At 40.9% G+C, this 22,891-nt stretch overlaps 1 protein-coding gene across 2 annotated transcripts; it reads left to right on the forward strand.

The window, feature by feature from the left end:
* Positions 1-54: 54 nt before the first annotated feature.
* Positions 55-22,375, forward strand: ALKBH1 (alkB homolog 1, histone H2A dioxygenase). 2 transcript variants are annotated; one of them, XM_033109034.1, is made up of 6 exons: positions 55-242; positions 2,485-2,593; positions 5,956-6,085; positions 17,052-17,142; positions 19,789-19,982; positions 21,709-22,375. In XM_033109034.1, the coding sequence occupies exons 1-6, from the start codon at positions 60-62 to the stop codon at positions 22,136-22,138; spliced, it is 1,137 nt and encodes a 378-aa protein (XP_032964925.1). In that variant the 5' UTR covers positions 55-59; the 3' UTR covers positions 22,139-22,375. The 2 variants fall into 2 exon arrangements, with proteins under 2 accessions (XP_032964925.1, XP_032964923.1); XM_033109032.1 differs by having other exon boundaries at positions 5,923-6,085; positions 21,709-22,373.
* Positions 22,376-22,891: the final 516 nt, after the last annotated feature.

The raw sequence follows: 22,891 nt of genomic DNA on the forward strand, positions 1-22,891 counted from the left end.
GACCAGTCAGAACGTAGCACGGGAATCTGCTTCCGGGTCAGAGGAGACCGGGCGGCGAAATGGGGAAGATGGCGGCGGCCGTGGGCTCTGTGGCTACGCTGGCGACAGAGCCGGGGGAGGACGCCTTTCGGAAACTTTTCCGCTTCTACCGGCAGAGCCGCCCCGGGACCCCAGACCTGGGAGGGGTCATCGACTTCTCGGCGGCCCACGCTGCTCGCGGCACGGGGCCCGGTGCCCACAAGGTACGGAGAGAGGAGCGGCGCCCCCTCACCCCCCGAAATCTGCCTGGCTTTTTGGAGGGCTTTCATTGTCCTCCTCACCTCTTCTCGCTTCCAGACTGATATTGAGCGATCCTCGTCCTCCGTGGGCGCGGAGTTGAACTGCCCACGAACTTTGGCGATGAGGAGCTCTGGTGCCCCTTTTTCCGTGCGGCCATTCGTGGCTGCACCCACGGTCAAAAACGTCTGAGAATTGGAATTTATTCTTTCCATTAACTGCCCATTTGCATTTCTACTTCAACTTATGTGAAAATCCAAATGATCTAACATAGACGTTTCAAGCTCTGAAGCTTGAAAAACCAACTACCTGAGTAATCCCAGAACCAGTAGAGATCGATGTTGTTGGTTAAGCCTTTGTCCATAAAGCTGGTCCCTGTCTTCTCTGGGCCTTCTTGAAAGAGGACATTGAAAGATTGAGATAATCTCTACAAGTTGAAAGTAGAGGGCAAACGAATCCAAGCATCATGCATTATTTCTGTCTTTCCCCATGAAAATTAAGAAAAGTAACATGAGGTGGGGCAGGGAGAATCACAGCCATAGTGTAAAGTACATTTTCTTTACAATCACTCTAACACTGAGGACACTTGGCACTTAATTTGTCCATGGTATTGTCCACAGATGGCTGCATGAGGCATTCTTTCCAGCTTAGTAATACCTAGCTCTCAATAAAGTTGGAATGCTGTGATAACACCGTATTTGTCTAGAACTCAGCTTCTTAAAAACTTCATTTTTTGCAGAAACGGTCTTAGAGTTGTCAAAATAACATGCAGAAAATCTGCACCGCAAGAATAATATACTTGACTCATGGGAGAGTCTCAGATTCTCCTTCAGCTCCTTTTGCCCATATTTTACCGTAATACTTACATACTTTGAAAATGTAAGCCACCTGAGAAAGGGACATTGTATCTAGCACAGTAAGTGAGCACTCAGTAAATACACTATTGAAAACATAAAAACTTGAGTATTTAGTTCCCCAGCTCAAAACAGATGGAAAGTAGCAAATTAGCAAAGAAAAAAGTTACTATTACAAGACACCTGGTGAGAGCAGTGGAGAAAGTGATGGCAACAGTTTAGCAAGGGAGGCAACAGAAAAACTTTAAAAGCTCAGAGTTTGGTTCAGTTTAGCATATGATAGATTAGGTCCACAAACTTCAGATCTGAGCGTGTTGCTGAATTAGTGCAATATTAAGTATGGTCTATTTAAGAAATAATCATAAAATGTTTAAAAAACATTATATCAGCTCCTAGGTACCTGGATAAGTTAGCTTGGTCAGGACTTTCAGAGACTTCCAGCTAGCTATTTTATTAAATAGACTGGTTATGCACCAGCCACTTACTGATATTTTGTGTGGAAATCTTCACACTTGGCAAGGTTAATAGGATAAGAGATCATATGTCTTTGGAAGAGAACATTTGATGTTCAATGGCAAGCCAGACTCTAAGTTTATTATTCATGGAAGAATAAAGTTTTTTTCCTAAATGTCCTTGCTTTAGTGACTGTATGTTGGCTCTCTTAACCAATTTAATGAACCATCCATAAGATGCTCTTACATGCAAAGAAAACTTCGTGAGTTCCTGAAAAACTTAATTCCTAATTAATTAACAAAGGCAAAAAGTTCTGAGTTTCAGTTTGAAATTTCGTCTAAAATAGAGCAAATATTGTACTTTAGCCAACAGGGTTCCCAGTGTTTTATTGGTACATTCTTTTCTGTATGGTTAGAGCTCTCTCTTTCCATTCTCTCACCCTCCCCCATCTTGGTATTCCTCATACCTCTGTTTAAACACCAACTGTATACAAGTGCCTCCAAAGCATTATTAGCCCTAACCAAAGTAAAGAGCATTGTGACTCAGGATATTCCAGAACACCAAACACCTGTCATGATCAGTGTCTAATAAGAAATCACAGAGATGTGGTGTCAGGAAAAAGTCTCAAAGGCCAGAATCAGCCTGCTTCTCACTACTACTTATGTTAATTTTATATAGCTCTCTAGTTTTTGTTCGTATATAGATGAGGAAATTGAGGCTCTAAGAAGTTAAGTGACTTATCTAGGTCTTATAGCAAGTAAGTTCTGGAACTAAGTTTAGGACCCCAGACTTATGACTCCTAACTTTGCCCCATACCAGGCATGTCTTTAGAGGTTTGAGGTTCTCAGAATTGACATGTAAAATAGCTTTAGCCCTCTGACTTCTGTTTCCTTTCTGTCAGGTGATTGTATCTCAGCTAAGTGTGTCTTCAGTCAGTGACCACGACGCACACAGAGCAGGACTTCAACCCGTCAGCAAGTGGCGAGCCTATGGGCTGGAAGGCTATCCTGGTGAGTGCCGCTGACCTTGAGAACGAAATCAGTCATTCCTCTAATTTCACAGGAGGAACTGTAAGCTAGTACATAGACAGAAATGTGTGTTCCACTCCCAAACCCCCCCTAACTTCTGCTTCATCTAAGATTTAGATTTATTGAGCATCCCAAAGGATAGAACAGGAGTTAGTAGTACCTGCTTATATTGCAGAAAGTGACACAGCAGGTATGAGTCCAAAACCAGGACATTGACTCCGGGCTCCCTGCCACAACTCTCCGAACATCTACTGTGGCAGAAGAACCGTTTAGGGTGATAGAATCATTCATAATGGTCACTCCAGGCACAAAATTCCTACATTCTCGAATGGCGTAACAGCAACTTAAAAATTATTGCTATCAAGGTGGAACCTTTGAAAAAAGAATTATAGTTAATGAGATCTGAAGTCCTAACAGACTAAATACTCTAGAATTTTTGAATTTTCGTGATGCTGGGTAACTCACTTTACAGATAAATTAAGATAATGAAGAGTGGGTAATGTCACTAACTTTTTTTAGGATCATGGGGCCATTGTAATTATTTAATATTATTAACATAAAATATTTTAACATTTAATATTTAAAATACATACTTTAAAATATTATTAATATTTTCATAAGATGTTATTTAGAAAATAATGGAAATGCCTTATTTGGCCAAATAATCTTATACTTGTCATCCTGTTTCTTTCTAGAGGACATAAAGTTAACATTGCATGTGTGATTTCAAATATGGATTAAAAGCAGGAGATACTCCAAATAGAAATACTAATTTTTGTTGTGCTAAGGGCCAGGTCTGTGTTACAGCTCTTAATACGTTATGACCACTGAAGTGTTTATAATAGCATGGGAAGGTGTAACAGCTTTAATACTTCCTATAAAAAGCCTCGTGCACTTTAGTTCTGTATTAAAGAACTAAAGACTTAAGTCTTATGACTGAAGTTGCAAAGGAAGCAGTTGAATGATGACTTTTCTATGCAAAAGCATTGCTCTCCATGAGTTTGGGTAAATGAAGAGAATGCATCAGCAGCAGTCTTTTAATCACTTTTTGTTCATGAAGTCTGCCCTTTACCTTTCAGGCCTAGCTCCTGTTTTCAAGGCCTTGCTTCTCTGTTGTTGTGCTTTCCTCTCTTCACAGATTGTTCATACTACTAAGTTATCAACCTCACTTTGGTTTTCTATTGTCCAAATTGGTGTCCTTGCTTTTTGAGGTTTTCTAGGATTTAAACACATCTTTGAGTTGATACCTCACTGTGTCCCTAGAGGCTTTATTCTGTCTTCCCTACCATGGTAAGCAACATTTAATAGAAGTATAATGTCCAAAACATGGGAGATGACAGTCTCCTTTTACTCTGACTGATTGGAAGGACGGTGTTTACTTTTGGATCCTGGAGCCTTAGCACAGCACAGCCTGGTTCTACAAGAGTCAGCAAGAATGTGATGGGTCTGAAGACCAGAAACCGAGACTGGGGAAGAGTAGATTTGGTGGGGGATCCTGAGAGTATCAAACATCTGAAAAGTTGTACAGAAAAAGGGAGGGGAAACAGTGCATACTAGTGGTTAAGACCCAGGTTCTGACACCAGGCTACCTGAGTCCTGGCTCTGCGCTCTACTATTATATGACCCTGGGCAAGTTTCTTAATCTGTGTTGGCCTCAGTTTCCTCAGACATAAAATGTGTATAAAAATAGTACCCACCCTTCATAAGATTATTCTGAGAATTCAATATGAGTACATATGTAGAGCACTTACTAGGTGAGTGCCTGGCACTTACTGAAAATCCATAAATGTTAGCTGTAAAGTTAGAAGTATTTATCAAGAAGAATTAAAAACAGGTGGCTCTGTGTGTCAGAACCTAAGGCTACTGCATGAAAATTAAAAAGAGGCAAATTTTAACTCAGTCAAAGGAAGACAACAGTTGTCTGGAATGAACTGTCTAAAAAGTGATTAAATGTCCTGTCAGTATCAAGCATGGACTACATCAGAAGTATTCTTCCTTTAATCTAATATTTTTGGTGTATTAATCTTTATTTTGTGAATTAATGGTGATAGCAGATGGTAGGTGGTTAGAGTTTTTCATATCTTTTTTTTCTTTCAAAATATTTACAGTCCTGTCACTGTCCTGAGTTATTTGGAGAATTTTATGGATACGTGAAATGTAAAAGTGGCCTCCACACTTAGAAGCAAACGTTCTCATTTCTATCCTCCCATTTTAGGAGTTCCTTCCATTTAAAGCCAGCCCCTTCCCCTTTTTGATCCTACCTCCTTTCACCTCTTCCAGCGTTCAAGACCTTGTTCTATTCCTTTCTCTCTTTCTATTTCAACCAGTTCCTCTCCGCTGGCTCTTTCCTCATAATCTGTAAGCATGCTTAGGTATTTTTAAACCCTACCATAAACTCGCTCCTTACTTCTTTATTCTTCTTTGACTGCTCTTCAGCCCTTGTTTCCTTTCATAGCCAGGCTTTTAAAAGACATCATCTGTATAACTGTCTCTACTGTCCTTTCTCCAGGTACTGCATTAAGGACAAAGTTTTTCATCTCATTATCTCTAAATCCTAAGAAAGTACATAGTGTATGTTTGTTGAATGTTTGATGAATTAATCATTACTGTGCATAGGATTCCAGTTAAGTATTGTTATTCCTGTTTTACAAAGGAGAAAAATGAGGTTAGATTACGCTCAAGGTCACGGGATCTTTTCAACACACATGTTGTAGGTATTGGCATCATGCCATACTGAGCAGATGTACACACCATCTTCCTTCCCTGGTACGTCAGGCGGGAGGCAGAACTCACACCAATTATTTTGACTGAGAAAATTTAAAGAGTCGTTAGCCAGAAAATAGAAAACAGAAAAGGCAAAAAGGGAACACTGAGGTTATCACAAACATACTGATTGTAGGAAGCAGCTACCACCTCTTTAAAAGATGACACCTGGTGAAAATTTGAGGGGTGACTTTTGGCAATTTCAATTCTAAAGTTTGCTTTGGGGTAACACAATTGATGGTGGTGGAATATTTCTTTCTCTTGAGAGTAACTCAAAAAGCCAGAGATATTTGCATAGTGGTAGAGTCTAATGTTCATCAAAAGTTAAACTTTTTATTAACTTAAAGGAATTCTCTTCCTTTAAAATTGAAGGATAGGAATGAGAACATTTGTTTATAATTGTGGAAGCCACTAGAAGCATGAGCAAAAGGAGATGGGGAGTAAATAATAAAGTAGTGGGTATAAGGATGTCAGCAGAAATAAATTACCTGAATAACTGATGGAGAATTTCCTCCTCTCCTTTTTTTCCCCACCCATCTTTTGTATAGGATTTATTTTCATCCCAAATCCCTTCCTCCCAGGTTACCAGTGGCACTGGGTGAAGCAGTGCCTTAAGTTATATTCCCAGAAACCTAATGTATGTAACCTGGACAAACACATGGCTAAAGAAGAGACCCGAGATCTATGGGAACAGAGCAAAGAGTTTCTGAGGTAGGTTTTGTCAATCACAAGAAAATGTTAGTATTCTGTTCGGGTCACTATCACAATGCAGTGAAAGTACCTGACCTGTTTGTTTTTCCCTCATTTCCACACAAATGCAGCACAATTATATTCTTTCCCCCAGGAACATTTAGACGGATGCTTTGACAGTTATATTAAATTGAGATCCATTTTAAAGATTTGGTTATCATGGCTTAGATATCAAGCTCATCCTCATTAATCATCAGGATACATTTTCATTGAGCTTCAGTCCTTTTTTCTACTTAAAGTGAGTTCCTTTGAAGACGTGTGGCAAAAAGTAGCCCTGAAAGCTCTTTACTTCTGCTCTCCTAGATGAAGTCAATGCTACTAGCTGCTTTATGGTAGGACAGTTGTTCTTCATGAGAACTAATGTCTGTACCTCAATGTTGTTTAAACATTCATTCATTCCACAGGTATTTGTGGGTCAGTTGTGTACCAGGCACGAAGCCAAGCAGTGGAGTTACAAAGATAAGTAGGACACTGGCCCTGCACTCAGGAGTGCATAGTCTGTGGCAGGAACTCAGTATCATCAGAAATAATTGTAATAGAGCTCAGCAAGAAAAATGCTGCGGGGGCCAGAGGAAGAAACAGTTCTTCTAGGCAGGAAGGAGGTGTCAAAGAAGAAAAATGGTTTTTCAGTTAAGTCCATTATCTTTTTTTCTCTGTCATTTAAACTAGGTCTTTAAAATGATTAGGAGTTTGCCAGTTAGAAAAGCAAGAAGGCTCTTTTGGGTAGAGAAAGCAGCCTGAACAAAGAAGTAACATTTAAGACAGAGTGAATTGTTTGTTCTGTGAGATAGGAGCACAGGGTGTGGGCATTCATGTGTTTATTCAACAAATAACCATTGGGTTTCTGATACGATGTGTCAGATACTGTGTTTGAGTATCAGAGATTCAAAGATGGATACCATGTTTCCCCGAAAAGAAGACCTAGCCGGACAATCAGCTCAAATGCGTCTTTTGGAGCAAAAATTAATATAAGACCCGGTCTTATATTATAGCAAAATAAGACCGGGTCTTATATAATATAATGTGAGACTGGGTCTTACATTAAGTTTTCCTCCAAAAGACGCATTAGAGCTGATTGTCCGGCTAGGTCTTCTTTTTGGGGAAACACGATAAGACACAGTTCCTGCCATCCAGGAATTGTAGGTTAGTCAAGGACAGAGACATATAACCATATAATTAAATACAACTTGGCAGGTACCAGGATAGACTTTATACGACGTGATGGATATGGTCATTCAGGTGACTAGATGGGAAGTGGATTATGGAAAAGCTTCCTGGAAGTCAGGGGTAGATTTGACAGGAGATTAAGCCAGAAAGGTAGGTTAGGGCCAGACTGGAAAGGGTTTAATGATATGTAGAGCACTCATTTTACAGTCACAGGGCCTGGGTTCAAATTCTGGCTCTGCCATTTAAGGGCTGTGTAAACGTGAGCAAGTTTCTTAACCTTGACCTTTCTGTGTCTGATAGTGGTCCTTTCCTCATTTGATAGTGTGAGGATTGAGTAAGGTAGTGTGTGAGAAATCCATAGAACAGCCTCTTGAAGCCTTTACACCAGCCTTGTGTGTTCTCATTGCACTCAGTGACTCGAATGCTGCAGCTTTCAGAAACTGTCATGCTTGTTCTAACGGGGGAAATAGAAGATTTTCGTAAGCTGAAAGGGGAAAGGAAAAATAAAATCAATTGGTTTTCCCTTAAAGTCTTCTTGGTCTGTAGGTTATGGTATAGGTGGGAGCAGTGAGGAAAATCCTGTTCTTTAGCTTTCAGTAGTGCCTTCTTTAGAACTGAGCAAAGTAAAGGAAGATCATGGTTTAGTGAAATTAGTCAAAGAGAACTTAGAGTTTGTTTTTAAACCAGCCTGTGTTTTCAAGTAATTGATTTTTTCCCTTCTGATGACTTGGCAGAAATCCCAGTTATCATCTTGTAAGATAGGTTAGATGAATCTCTTTAATAAATAATCCAGTAAACAATGGTGAGATACTTTTTTGCCTAATAAATTATCAAAAATTAAAGATCTGATGGTCGTACCTTTCTGTTGTCAAGGGTTGGAAGAAATCGATATGCTCAGATATTGCTGGCAGCACTGAAAATCGCTTTGGGCCCAAACTCTCCTTCTGTCACTGCGTGATACGTGGTTCAGTTTCCTTGTCTGGGAAACAAAGGGGTTGGACTGAATAGGCTATTCAAGGTGGCTGAATCATGGTCAGTTAGAGTACATGCCATCTGGACAGTAGTATATGCCAGCTTTCCCCACATTTCCAGAGCATATCAGAAAGGGAGCGGGTCTGTAGTTCAAAAAGATTTCCCTGGAAATTCCAACTATCTACCGTAACATCCGCGTGGAGAACCACTGAACTAGATGAACTCTGAGGGTCCTTTCAATTTTAACTTTCTAGGTTTCTGTGGTCATGGAAGAAGAAATACTTGAACTGAGAAGCAAAAATAGGTCTGTTCACAAAATTAGAACACCTCAGTTCTATGTTTTGTTCAGAGTTTATTGTCAGTGAATAGTGTAGCTAGAGATTCTTGCAAAAGAGTGTAATAGTTAGGTATAAGCATCTTGATTGCAACATTGGATCAGGGAAAAAGAATGAGGAACAACCTAGGTATCTGTCGACAGTAGATCAGATAAATCAGGCATGACATACCCAAGTAGTAGAAAGCAGCCATTATGCAGCCATTACAAATTTTTAAATCCAACCCTCTAGCAAATATAGTAGGGTCTACAGTCATAGTAAATAAAATCGTTTTTCAGCATCTTCATCACAACCACCTTAATCTAAGCCACCGTAGTTTACTGCATTTGCCTCCTAACCAGTCTCCCTGTGTCTGTTCTTGTGCTTCTTCAGTCTGTTTTCTACATAGAGGGTAGAAACCATGTCACCTCTCATAGGTTCTCACCTTCAGTATCGCAGTTCTGTTCTGATGCAAACCATCCAGAGTCAACACAGACATCACAAGCTAAGGGCCTGGACCCCAACCAAACTATCCACATTTCAGACTCCAGCCACAAGTTTGGGAGATCCCCAGGTACCCACACTTCTGACCAACTGGTTACAAATTTAGGGAAGTTCCCATGACTCCCTCAGGTCCAGTAACTCACTGGATCCATTCACAAATCAAGAAAGCATTAACACTTATGATTACAGTTTTATTATAAAGGTTACAAATCAGGACCAACCGCTGAAGAGACACATGGGGTGATGTCTAGGAGCGTCCCTAATGCAACACTTCCATGTCTTCTTCCCATGGAATCAGGATGTGTTGTCCTCCCAGGAAGCTCTCCCGGGCCTTGGTGTGGAGAGTTTTTATTAAGCATGATTGACTGAATCATTAGTCACATAATTGAACTAAGTTTCTAGCCTCCCACCTGTCTCCTGAGGTCTTGCTAATATCACTTGACTCAAAAGCTCAATCCTCTAATCACATGGTTGGTCTTTCTAGCTTGACAAGCTCACATCATGAGTCATTTTAGCATTAAACTCAGGTGTGATCCTAGGGCCCACAGTGAATAACAAAGACACGTCTGACTACCAAGGGTTTAAAAGCTCTCTCCCAAGAACCCGGGACAAAGGCCAGTCAAATTCTTTGTTATACAACCCCATCCCACTTAGAATAAAAGCAGAAGTCTTTACCGTGGCCTATATGAAGCCTATAGGGGGCCTATATAAGCCTATAGCCTATATGGGGGACCCCCAACCTCCTCTCCAAACTCATCTCCTACCGGTCCTTTCATTTATTTTTCTCCAGCCATACCGGCCTCCATGCTATTCCTAAAGCATAGCAAGCATGCTCAGATTCTTGTACAAGCTGATCCTTCTACCAGGAAAGCTCTTCCTTTAGATAATCAATGGCTTGCTTCCTTTAGGTTTTGTTCTCATATCATCTTATGAGGAATGATTCCCTTATCCTTCAATTAACAGCAGTCCTCTTGTTTCCTCTCACTCCTTATCCCCTTGCCCAGTTTTTATTCTTTAGTGCATGGTAGTTACTAAATATTTGTGGAATTAATTAGTTAGTGGATACTTTCTTGTACCTTATAAATTTTGTGAATGTATTATGTATTCAAAAATGAAAGAAAAGGCCGGCCCGGTGGCTCAGGTGGTTAGAGCTCCATGCTCCTAACTCCGAAGGCTGCTGGTTCGATTCCCACATGGGCCAGTGGGCTCTCAACCACAAGGTTGCCAGTTCAATTCCTTGAGTCCTGCAAGGGGTGGTGGGCTGTGCCCCCTGCAAATAAGGTTCAACATCGCACCTTGAGCTGAGCTGCCACTGAGCTCCCAGATGGCTCAGTCGGTTGGAGCGTGTTGTCTCAACCACAACGTTGCCAGTTCGATTCCTCGACTCCCGCAAAGGGTGGTGGACAGTGCCCCCTGCAACTAAGATTGAACACGGCACCTTGAGCTGAGCTGCTGCTGAGCTCCCAGATGGCTCAGGTGGTTAGAGCGCGTCCTCTCAACCACAAGGTTGTCTGGTTCGACTCCTGCAAGGGATGGTAGGCTGTGCCCCCTGCAACTAGCAACGGCAACTGGACCTGGAGCTGAGCTGCGTCCTCCACAACTAAGACTGAAAGGACAACTTGAAGCTGAATGGCACCCTCCACAACTAAGATTGAAACGACAACAAGTTGACTTGGGAAAAAAAAAAAAGAAAGAATAAGTAAAGGGGTAATAATAAATTTAAATAAAACAACTTAGCTATTCTATACGTTAGCTTATGAAATGCTTTGTATCCATTTTTGTATACGTGAAAGCTTTTTTTATATATCTATATTCTCAGTGTGGAAGCAGAATTAATCTTTTCCCCTTTCTACTCTAAGTCTTTGTTATGATGCTATCATAGCATTTAGTATAGTGAATCCGGTCATCTGGAAAACAAAAAAGAAAGCCATTGGCCCTAGGAAGCAGGGTGTCAGCCTTGGGTGACAAAACAAAGCAAAATGTTCTATTAAAGCCAAGACAGGAAGATGTTTCCAGAATAGGAGAAGGGCCAACCATGTCATTAGGCCTAGGATTCGACAATTACCACTTAATTGAAACTAAGAAATGAGTTTTGGTAGAGGTGTTAGCAAAAGTCCGAGTGCAGTGAGGGTAGCAAATACTGAGTCCTTTTAGGAAGGTTTGATTGTGAAGGGAACTGGAGAGAGATGTAAGGCAGACGGAAGCAGAACATAGACAGGAGACTTGAGTCAGAGGTCAAGTTGGGAAGATGATTTTTGTTCTTCTGGATTATGTGGAAGTGTTAAATATTTTTGAAGGTCAAGAAGAAGAAACAAGTGCTGAGGAAGAATTGAAAATGAAAGATGATTGATGGAGAAAGGCCTCAGAGGCTATGTCAGGGAAATGGGAGATAATATAGGTGGAGAATTGGTGTCCCAGTGGTTGAGTCCCAGAGGTAAGGTGGCTGCGCCTTGGGGAGCTGGAAGAAGATGCGTGGAGCCGAAGGCAAAGTAGACATACTTTATTCACAGGCTTCCTGGGATACAGCCAGGGGTTTCTCACTGCGGCACGCAGCTGGACATTCTCAGGTTACAACCTGCAGCCAGCAGCAGCCTCATAACTCACAGCAGCCTGCTTCGCAGCAGCCCAGCTCGGCAACCGCCCCCCACTAGTCCCCCGCAAAAGCGGCCGGCCCTTTTTCTATCCCTCCGACACAAAGGTGGTTCACAGTCATAGGTGCTTACATAAGGGTATTTACAAGTTGGGGTGGAGTGCGCCTGCGTGGCATCCCACCTGATCGACCCAGCGGGCGGGTCAGGGTCAGCAGCTGGCCGCGTGGGAGGGAAACTTGACCAACTATTTTCCCCACAATTGGCCTTAGTGGAAAGAAGTGGGAAACCCAGAGGGAAGGATAGGGTAAAGATTTTGATAAGTTTAGAGGTGTAGAGGAGTAGAGTTGAAATCATTCACTGGATCATTTGATCGGGCGTCTATTCTCATTTTCCCAGAAGGGAATAAGAGCAGGACTAAGGACTTGAGATGAATGGTGAAGGTTTAGAACAGAAAGGACAAGATTAGGTAAGACTGTGCAAGCTAGCAAAAGGATGTTAGCAGTTAAGGTTGAATTTGATGTGCATTTCCAGTAATTGGCTGGGGGATTCAGGGTGAGAAAGAAAACAAAGTTGGAAGCACTCAAATACTGAAGAAATGGAGTTCTGGGGACAGGGGATGGAACTTGCGGTTTAATGGAAATGAGCGACCAGGAAAGGGAGGACAGAAAACTATGGTCATTAGGGGAAATTTCCGAGTTATGAAAGACGCGATTCCCAAGTCTTTAAAAATGATTGAAAAAACAAACATTGGCAATAGGATTTTGAAGGTGTTTTTTTTTTTTTTATTGTAAACAACCTTTAGACTTTTTCTATCTTGATTGAGTACTTTTGCTTTCACAATGATTCATTAAAGTCCCTTGAGGCAAGAAAGAACATACCAATGCTTCATTAGGACATGCAACCTACCTGCTGCAGAGAGAGTGGGCAGGCCGAGGACAGGAGTTCGTTTCCACCCCGTTCGGGTTTGGTTGAAAGCAGTGCTATAGAACATGATTGCTGAGAGAAATGCCAGCACCTCCATAGAGCACTTACCTGTGTCAGAAAGTGAGCAGACTGCTGTGTGGCACACAGACCGGGGAGAAGGTGAGCCCACCCGTCCATCATCTGCTAGTGCCTGGAGGAGCAGCAGGGGCAGGCAGAAAAGCGTGGCTGTGTTTGCAGTGAGCACCAATACTTAGGGTCATACTGGCTTGAAAACATTCTTTGGATAATCAGATAAAGATTTCAAGTTAGGTTGGGTGCCAACATATTCCCTGCATTCCTTAGGGTGGATGGCAGCTCCATGGGCACTGAGCCTTCTTGGTCTCCTTTTGGACAAGTCAGGTTTAAAAAGAGAACAGCCCATGCCCTTCATTAATTTCTCGCTATTTTCTGCTTAGAAATGATTTGGGAGTCTGTTAAACTTGGTGTGGGTCTTACACTATTATTCACAATGTTCAAGAGTGATTTTTTTTTGGGGGGGGGGAATCTTTGTTACCCAAGAGGCCTATGGGGACCAGAAGTGTCCCTAAGTAGGACGCAGACAAGAAATGTCTAGTGTTGGCCAGTCCTGCTCTCACATCTGGAAGGACAATTACTGCTACTTTCCTTCCAGAAATCCTATACCAAGGCAAGAATTGAAATTGATTTCTCAGAAGAGGATATGAAATGAGGGGTGGAATCATATCTACTTGGGTCTAATATATTACACAAAAAATATAAAATTCTCAAAATGACACAGACACTGCATGATCACAGCTATTTAACTAAGCAAGTCCTTAAGCTTTTTCTTTTTGTTACGAGGTCTAGGCTTAACGCTTTTGGAGGTAAGACTCTTTTCTGGCTTCTTTTACATCCTGGACCAATACCCCTTATAATAGAAGGTAAAGCCCAAAGCCTTTCCTATAATGAGATAGTTAAGGTAGAAAAGAGATGTTCTTTTTGTTTTCTGAAAAAGGAACTTAACTTATAATGGTATATTATAGGATGCTTCTATTCATGCTTGGTCCTTACCGTAATTTTGATAATTTTATTGTTAATACCATAAACTTGTGTTAATTATAATAGTGTGTTCTCTGTTCTTGAAGAACAGTAGACTGGCTCTTTTAATGGAAAAGCAGCTTGTTGGTGACTTGTCAAATGTCTAAAATACAATACCATCACTTTCTGAATTATTTCAGAGCTGCATTGTTTATTTTTTTAGATCGGTCTGGTTTAGATATAAGAATAGGTTGGTACAAAAGTAATTGCGATTTAAAAGGTTAAAAATAATTGCAAAACCACGATTACTTTTGCACCAACCTAATAGTATGGGTTCTTCATCAAGAATAAAATCTCTTACTGAGCTAGAAAGAGATGGACGTGTTTTGGTTTAATTTTAGCGAGAGAGTGTTTCTCAAGCGGTGGTCTCCGGGCCAGCAGCATCAGCGTCACTTGGGAACTTACTGGAAATGCACCTTCCCTGACCCGAGTCTAGGCCTGCTGACTCAGAATTTACTTACAGGACTGGGCCCACCCCGTGAGTTAACAAGTCCTCTAGGTGATTCTGAGGAGCATTAAAGTTTGAAAACCACGTGGCAGAAACTAGATGGGATCCACACAGGTCTGTAAAAGCTTTCTGCACAGCTCTTCTCTTTGCTGTCTAGACACTCAGGACACAATCTACTTGTGTTCTAGATTCCAGTTATACACTACTGACTTCAGCATCTTCCTTTTCTCCCTCCTTGAAGACGTATAACTTCAGTATCCATGAAATCACCATCCTTTTCTTCAACAGCATTTCCTCTTATCTTTGAGATTATCTTTAAGGAATTGGGTACCAAATAATACCTTGGAAAGAGAAATAAGTAGACTGGATCACCTCTGTAGGGTAGTTATGTAACTCTGGAACTACATTCTTATTACTGTTAACCACAAAATTCATGAGTCCAGAAATAAGAGGTCATACTTATTTTTCTGTCTCAAGGCTACTAAAATAGAATATGTTCTCCCAAGGGGAACGTTGGGGAGATCTTTTATTTGTACCTATAGCTGAAGAAACATTAGTAGAACTCAGGTTGTGTTAATAACTACGTTGCATTTTTTTTTTTAGTTTTTACACATTTAATGAATGGCAATTATACTTAATAACTGTTCACATCAGCTAGTTGCAGCCACTGGCCAAGCCTACATATCTTCCCCTAAATTATTAATCGTTGTCTATCTCCTGTTGTGCCAGCGGTCCCCCAAGACCACACCAAGTTTAATGATTCCCCAGGAGGACTCGCAGGACTCAACATGTAGTTGTACTCATGGAAAAGATTTATTACAGTGAAAGAATACAAAGCAAAATTAGCAAAGGGAAAGGGAGCATATAGCAAAGTCCAGAGAGAACCAGGCTCAAGCTTCCAGGATGCTCCCCCAGTGAAGTCACACAAGATGTGCTGAATTCCCCCAGCAGCGAGTTACGATGTGTGAAATGTCGTCTACCAGGGAAGCGCAGTGCCCGGCTTTTACATAGGCCGTCTCTGACACACGTCAAATTTCAGACACCCAGAAGGGAAGAAGGTACTCAACATAAACCGTATGATTTGTACAGACGGTTCACTGTACACCGGGAACTACAGCTCTGGGAATGCTGTGAGCCTGCAAAATCCAAGCTCCAGATGCTGCAAGGGCCAGCCTTGTAGGCAGGCCTTTCAAAGGACAGCAGTCAGATCTGCTGTACCTCTTCTGCACAGCTGTCCTAAATAAATCTGTTCTATTCCTTTTAGCTACTGGTCTTGATGTATGTCTGTGTCACACTGTGTTTCTTAGAATGTAAACTCTGTGAGGACAGATAGCATCTACTCTGTAAACTCGCTGACAAACATCAAGATGAGTGCCACTTACAGCGTGAGCCTCTAATAAATCCTTTGCTTCTGCTCATGCTGTGGCCTTATTGCCTACTGCATCATCCCTGTTTAAATCCAGCTGTTCTTCAATGTCGTGTTTGACTCCCAACTCGGCCATGAAGCCTTAACTGATGAGATCGCTGACTTGGAGCTCTCCTTTTTCTTAGGTCTGCTGGCCCTCAGAGCCTTGTGCTGTTCAGTTTAGTTCTGGATTTTATACTGCCTTGAATTTTCCCTTCATTTCCTTTATGCTTACCTGTCAGCTCCTGTCAGAATACAAACTCCTTAAAGTAATCTATTCTTTTCCTTTTTAAACAGCAGTGGTTAAACTAAATAAAATTATTAGGCCTAGCATTCTTGTATTTTTAGATATTTAGAGGTAAATCAAACAAACAAACTTTCTCTTTTTTTTTAATATTTTATTGGGGAAGGAGAACAGGACTTAATTGGGGAACAATGTGTACTTCTAGGACTTTTTGCAAGTCAAGTTGTTGTCCTTTCAGTCTTAGTTGTGGAGGGCGCAGCTCAGCTCCAGGTCCAGTTGCCATTGTTAGTTGCAGGGGGCGCAGCCCACCATCTCTTGTGGGAGTCAAGGAGTCGAACCGGCAACCTTGTGGTTGAGAGCCCGTGCTCCAATCACCTGAGCCATTCGGGAGCTCAGCGGCAGCTCAGCTCAAGGTGCCGTGCTGCAGGGGGCAGAGCCCACCATCCCTTGCGGGAGTCGAGGAATCAAACTGGCAACCTTGTGGTTGAGAGCCCACTGGCCCATGTGGGAATTGAACTGGCAGCCTTTGGAGTTAGGAGCACAGAGCTCCAACCACCTGAGCCACTGGCCAGCCCCAAACTTTCTCTTTAGAAAAAGAGTAGTTAATCCCATAGATTTGATACACAAGATGATAATTGCAGAAAGGCAATTTTACAGAAACCTCTGGTTTCTGTGGGATGTCAGAAACCGTGTTACGATTACAAGTCCTTAATTGTATGCTAAGCCTCAATTATCTAAGCTATGTATACAGGGTTAGAGAAGTCATGTCTGCCCAGTTATTGATATATACAATATTTTGCCAAACTTTCCCCAACCTGCAATTCCAGGAAGCCACCATCATTATAAACATGGTGATAACTGTGATTGCTCATACCTCCCTTTTAGCAAATTAAATTGAGCATGCTCTGTTAGCCAAACTTTCAGTTGCCCATTGTGCTCTTGGTCCCATTTAACATGGACAGGTAAAGACATTTCTGTTGTTGTTCTTGTTTTATCGTTATCGAGATGCTGGAGACTTGCCATTTAAAATGGGCCCCATTGAGCAGAGGATTTAGAACCAAGGACGAGAAACTAGAAATGCTAATGTGTTTTTAGTATTACTTTATTCTTGGTTAACTCATTTATCTGTTTTAATTTCCCCTATCGAGATCTTGGCTAGCAGCTTATATCATAGAAGAGCAAACGTAGGCTGCAGGGCCCATAGAAAGGGCTGTTGCTGCTATTTGAGATGAATAAATCCTCATTTGTCTCCAATCTTTGCAGGTATAAAGAAGTGAATAAACGGAGACCCCGAAGCTTACTAGAGAAACTACGGTGGGTGACCCTAGGCTACCATTATAACTGGGACAGTAAGGTATCAAATTTTCTTGCTAATTCCATTGTTCTCCATTTTTATGCTTGTGCCCACATAGTGGGATTTCTTCCTGGCCAAGCTTACAATATCATATTATCCATTTGTGGGAGGATCTGTTTTATTTGTTACCTCTTAAAATCCTCTTGATACAGTATCTCAAGAGGCATGGATAATTTATCAAGAGAAAATTTCTTCTTCATAGGTTATGTTATTTCATTGGAAGTCATTAGTGTTTCTCTAAGTAGGTTTCAGAGATAACAGATTTTTTCTTCACTGCATTCAAGAGAAGTAAAACCTTCATTTCCATTATTGTTTAGTGTTTGTTGAGCATTTATTTTCTGCATAATACCTGCCTGAAGTAAAAGAAACTCCATATACTTCTGGTGTTCTCATTAACTCACAAAAGAACAAGATCTAGATACTTTGCCTGCTATGTAGTGTGAGGTCTGAGCAGGGGAGAGATGGGAAAGAATGTCCTACAGTTCACAAAGTTCCATGTTTTCTTGAGGTACAGTCTCTTCTTTCCTGACCTCTCTGCTTCAGAAAATGCCTCCTTGATTGCTGGCAGTGCAATGCCTTTTGTCTCAATGAGATGTTTGCCACCAAATAAAAAGACTAATACTGAGAGGAAACTGAGTAAAACATTAGTATAGACTATCTTCCTTCTAACAAGTTACTTTCTAAAAGCTCTATAGTTTAAAAAATAATAATTAAATGAATAAAACCTCTATAGTTTCAGTCAGCTAAGTTTATTAACAAATATATTAACTGCTCAAAATAGTGATGTGTTACTCAAAAATATCCATGGTATAATTCTTATTTTCAATGATACTGATTTAATGGTGAACTACACATCTGTTTTTGGGGAAATGACCATGAGATTTTCTTTGGGTTAGACAGCCTGGATTTGAATTCTGCCTTCAATAAGGAGAGTGCCTACCTTAGAAGTCAGTTGTGAGAATTAATTGACTAATGCCTATGTAGTGATTACAACAGTGCCTACCTGTTCTGAGCAGTTAAATGCATTAACACAATAAATGTTAGCTTACTGTTTTTATTGTTGACATTGTTATTTCCCAATGACCCCAAAGTTAGCCTCATTTACTAAGAAAAATACGGAGTGAAAATTATCAAAAATGCTGAATGAGTAATGAGAGAAAAGTGAAAGAGAACTAGAAAGAAGAGTAGTGCACAGACAGCTTGGATAGGGTTGATAGCCCAAAAAGGTAATTATTTCATTACAGCAGAGGCAGTGTGGTACTAAAATAGCAGCTCTGGGTGGTTTGATCTTCTGAAGAACTGAAACTTAAAATGGTAGAGGAAAAAAAACTTAAAGTTCTCTGACGACACCCTTAGTTTTGAGAAATGAAATAGGAACTCACATTTGCAATTGAGGAAAAGGAGAAGAAAAAAATAAAACAGATTCCAACCAAACAGTTTTGGCCATCCATCAAAGACTTTTCAGAAGAGTCTTCCCTTAACCTGATATTAAAGCTCACTTCTAACCAAAGTAAATACGTTCTCTCCAGAGCTGCGACTCTGTTCCTTCAGCTAGACTATATCAGAACACTAGTGGAGATGTAAGACAAAAGTGGGTTTTCTAATCAGATTTGAGGTTGATTGAGCAAAGGGAGAAGTGAGAGGGGAGTACCAAGACGAAGGAAGAATGTCGGGCTGCTACAGGCTCTCACAGCACCTCGTCTGCACAGGAGATTGCTGCCTTGTCAGTCTTGGGCAGTGTATCCGTTTTGTAGAGAGGGGGAGTGTTCTGGCCTTTGATTTTTTTTTAAGGGAAAAAAGATATTTGTGATTCTTAGGTGCTAAAAATAGAGGTTGTTCAGGGAAATGCTGAAAATTACTTCCATTTTAAGGTCCTGCCTTGACCATGGTATAAGTCAGTATTGATTCAGATGTTTTGAGCTTGTCATTCCATCAGCTTGACCAGTGAAATTGGCACTAAACCATGCTGCAGGCTGAGGGGTCCAAAACCAACCTGGCAATAGTATTTGCGTTGCCCTACTTTTTTTTTTTTTTAAATAAACTTTGTATTTTAGGATAGTTTTAGATTTACAGGGAAGTTGAAATGTAGTACAGAGAGTTCCCTTATCCCCCACCCCAAATTCTCCCTGTTAACATCTTATGTTAGTATGGTACCTTTGTCTCCATTAGTGAACCAATAATAATGCGTTGTTATAATAGTGAAGTCCATACCGCAGTCAGATTTTCTTTAACTGTCCTTTTTCTGTTCCAGGATGCCACATGATATGTAGTCATTATGTTTCCTTAGGCATCTCTTGGCAGTGACAGTTTTGAGTTGCCTTTTTACCCTAAGAGAAGTATCCCATTTGGGATTAAAGTGTACTAGAGAGCGGTGTGGTAATCGCTTCGTCTGTAGACTCCCTGCAGGGGGAATTTGTCTCATTCATCACTGCATAGCGCAGTGCCTGCCATATAATAGGTGCTCAGTATTTTGAATGGCTCATTATTAGATTACTGGATGCCTCATAAAATGGATGGATAAATCATGCTATGTTAATTCTACATGTAAGTTAGATGATTTTTAAGTGGTAATTAATCTTATACCACACTTTCCTGTTTTCCTGAGATCATTGTTTATTTTTCTTATTTTTCCTGCTTTTATTAAAGAAATACTCAGCAGATCATTATACACCTTTCCCTTCTGACCTGGCTTTCCTCTCAGAGCAAATAGCCGCTGCCTGTGGATTTCAGGGTTTCCGAGCCGAAGCAGGTATCCTGAATTACTACCGATTAGACTCCACACTGGGAATTCATGTGGACAGATCTGAACTAGATCACTCCAAACCCCTGCTGTCGTTCAGGTGAGTTCTGGGGATTTTGGATTACTTTTTATCACCTTACTCCATTTTCTAAAGCATTTTTAAACTAAAACAAAACATTAAACTTTAAAAAATGGCTGGATTCTATAATCTTTCACTTCCAGGCATCTTAACAATGTTCATAAGTAAAATTAGCCTAATCCTTTAAGAGTAATGACCAAATTATAGTTAATATTTCTGTTTAAGATGCATGGACTCTGCCTTTGTCATGAGCAGTATTGTCTGTGGAGTAGACAAGTGGAAGACCATACAGCAAAGTGAGCACCTGTTTTGGAATAGAGAAGAGCAAAGCACAAAAGCCTACATAGTTTCCTCTCCTCGTCTCCCTAAGCAGAAGTTCAAATTTGTGCAAAGTACTCTACCTGTATCTGACAAAAAAAGTGCCTGAACAGAAACTTTTATTAATTGCCTTATCTGTAAAGTGAAGAGGAATGATAAATACAGTAAAGGACTTAAATACAGGAGTCTCCCCCTTTCCCATGGGGACATGTTCCAAGACCCCCAGTGTATACCTGAAACCACACATAACACCAAACCCCGTGTATACTGTTTTTTTCCTCTACATGCATACCTATAATAAAGTTTATAAATTTATAAATTAATAAATTTATAAATTAATTTATAAATTAGGCACAGCAAGAGATAACAATAACTAATAATAAAATAGACCAATTTTAACAACATACTATAATAAAATTTATGTGAATGTGGTCATTGATTTCAGGGGACCCCTTGCTGAAGTCTGCCTATAGGCTCAGTGCTTTCTGCAGCAGTGCTCTGCCATTAGTCAGAACACGTTTTCTGTTCACATCCTCCACCCACAAATTTAATGCCTTTCCCATCTTAACTAAGCATTATCACACACTGTGGCCATAACTTACACAGAACTAGCACAAATGTCTTTGTCTTCACAAGTTCACAGATAGAAGATTCATTAGCAACATCAGTATATGATTTTTTTCTTTCCTTATTAAGTAAGGGACTTGCACCAGTTTACTTAAAGGCTTCTCTTTGGCATATCTGAATTACCGGTGTCACTACTCTTGCAGTTTGGGGCCATTATTAGGTAAAATGAGTGTGTCTTGAACACCAGCACGGTGATACTATGACAGTGAATCTGATAACCGAGGTGGTCACTAAGTGACTAATGGGCGGGTAACACGTACGGCGTGGATTCACTAGACAAAGGGATGATTCGTGTCCTGGCTGGATGGCGCAGGACAGTGGAAGATCTCATCACACTGCTCAGAACCGCCTGCAAGCTCAAATTCATGGGTTGTTTATTGAATTGTGTATTTCTGGAATTTTTAATGTTTTTGGACGGGTAACTAAAACTGCAGAAAGCAAACCACGGATAAAAGGGGACTGCTGTGATTTTATTGGAAGACTTAGAGATGCATCAATAAAACTTACATAGGTAATGTTAAAACTGAATTTTTATTTTGCTTATTTAACTGCTTCATATTTTATTTTGCCGCAATCCTATGGGTTATGATAAGTTTAAGTAGCAGACCGTGGATTAGTCACTCAGTTGACAACAAACCAAAAGAGAAGGATCTTAACACAGTTTAAAAAGGAGGATTTGGGAGCAACAAGTGTTGAGCTGGAATTAAAAAAATAATGCAGTTTGTAGTTTGAAAATAATGCAGTTACCATGGTTAGTAGCAGAAACTTACTGTTGCGTATTGTTTTACTTATTTTTTTGTAGCTTCGGACAGTCTGCCATCTTTCTCCTGGGTGGCCTCAAAAGAGATGAAGCCCCAACAGCCATGTTTATGCACAGCGGCGACATCATGGTCATGTCTGGGTCCAGCCGCCTGTTGAACCACGCAGTCCCAAAGGTCCTTCCAAGTCCCGAGGGCAAGAGCCTGCCTTGCTGCCTAGAGACGCCTCTCCCAGCTGTCCTCCCCAGAGACTCGGTGGTGGAGCCCTGTTCTGTGGAGGACTGGAAGGTGTGTGCCAGCTACTTGGAAACTGCTCGTGTTAATATGACTGTCCGACAAGTACTGGCTACAGACCAGGACTTCCCTTCGGAACCCAGGGAGGAGAATAAAAGAGACATCACCGCAGAAGGTTTCTGTCATCTGGATGATAAGAATAGCCCAGTAAAACGAGCTCGGTTAAACCCTGACAGCTGAGACTGAGGGAGCCCATTCTTTTACTCGGGCAGGTGTTACAGGAAGCGGCCATGCTATTTCGTATTGCCATAGACTTTAGCACCAAGACAGGCCACAAACAGAGACAGGAAAACCTCATCATTGATCACACTGTTGCCTTGGAACCCATTCTGAAGAGTAAACTGATAAAGAATAAACTGACTTCTCACCTACATTAGTGCCTAAGCAGGACTGGATCAGAGAAGTGTTTGGCAAGGTCCCGTCCTGCTTAGGCACTAATGTAGGTGAGAGTCCAGGGAGGTATGACATTCCACAGCAGCCTTCTCAGCTCTGCCAGTACCTCTGAGGGAGGTAGACGTGAGTTTCCATGACTGTGGAGTCTTTAAATACCTCAGACTGTGTTCAAGAGAAAGAAAATGCCCCTCCCACCACCCCATCTAGTGGTTTTGTGATAAGATTGTGGTTCCCTGAACCAATCGTTAGCACACATTCTTAATTCTCCCAATCAACATCAAATCTTTTGATCTTCTCTCCCATTTTTTTCTGACCTTCACAGAATTCTGTGTACATATGGACAATGAAACTGGAAATCTCATCCCCTAGAAATTAATCACAGCTCTCTCTTGCCTAAAAGGTGAATATACAGAGGGTGCCAAAAAAATGTATACACATTTTAAGAAAGGAAAAACCTGTATTAAAATTGTAATGCTCAATATATACTGATAACAAAAGATGAATACAAGTCATGTGTGTACATCTTTTTGGCACCACTGG

Source organism: Rhinolophus ferrumequinum, chromosome 6 (assembly GCF_004115265.2).
Source record: "Rhinolophus ferrumequinum isolate MPI-CBG mRhiFer1 chromosome 6, mRhiFer1_v1.p, whole genome shotgun sequence".
NCBI lineage: Eukaryota > Metazoa > Chordata > Mammalia > Chiroptera > Rhinolophidae > Rhinolophus > Rhinolophus ferrumequinum.

Coding starts and splice junctions, on each gene's coding strand:
- ALKBH1 (XM_033109032.1), top strand. CDS start 60: ATGGGGAAGATGGCGGCGGCCGTGGGCTCTGTGGCTACGCTGGCGACA. Junction 243..2,484: donor CGGGGCCCGGTGCCCACAAG/GTACGGAGAGAG, acceptor CCTTTCTGTCAG/GTGATTGTATCTCAGCTAAG. Junction 6,086..17,051: donor CAGAGCAAAGAGTTTCTGAG/GTAGGTTTTGTC, acceptor CAATCTTTGCAG/GTATAAAGAAGTGAATAAAC.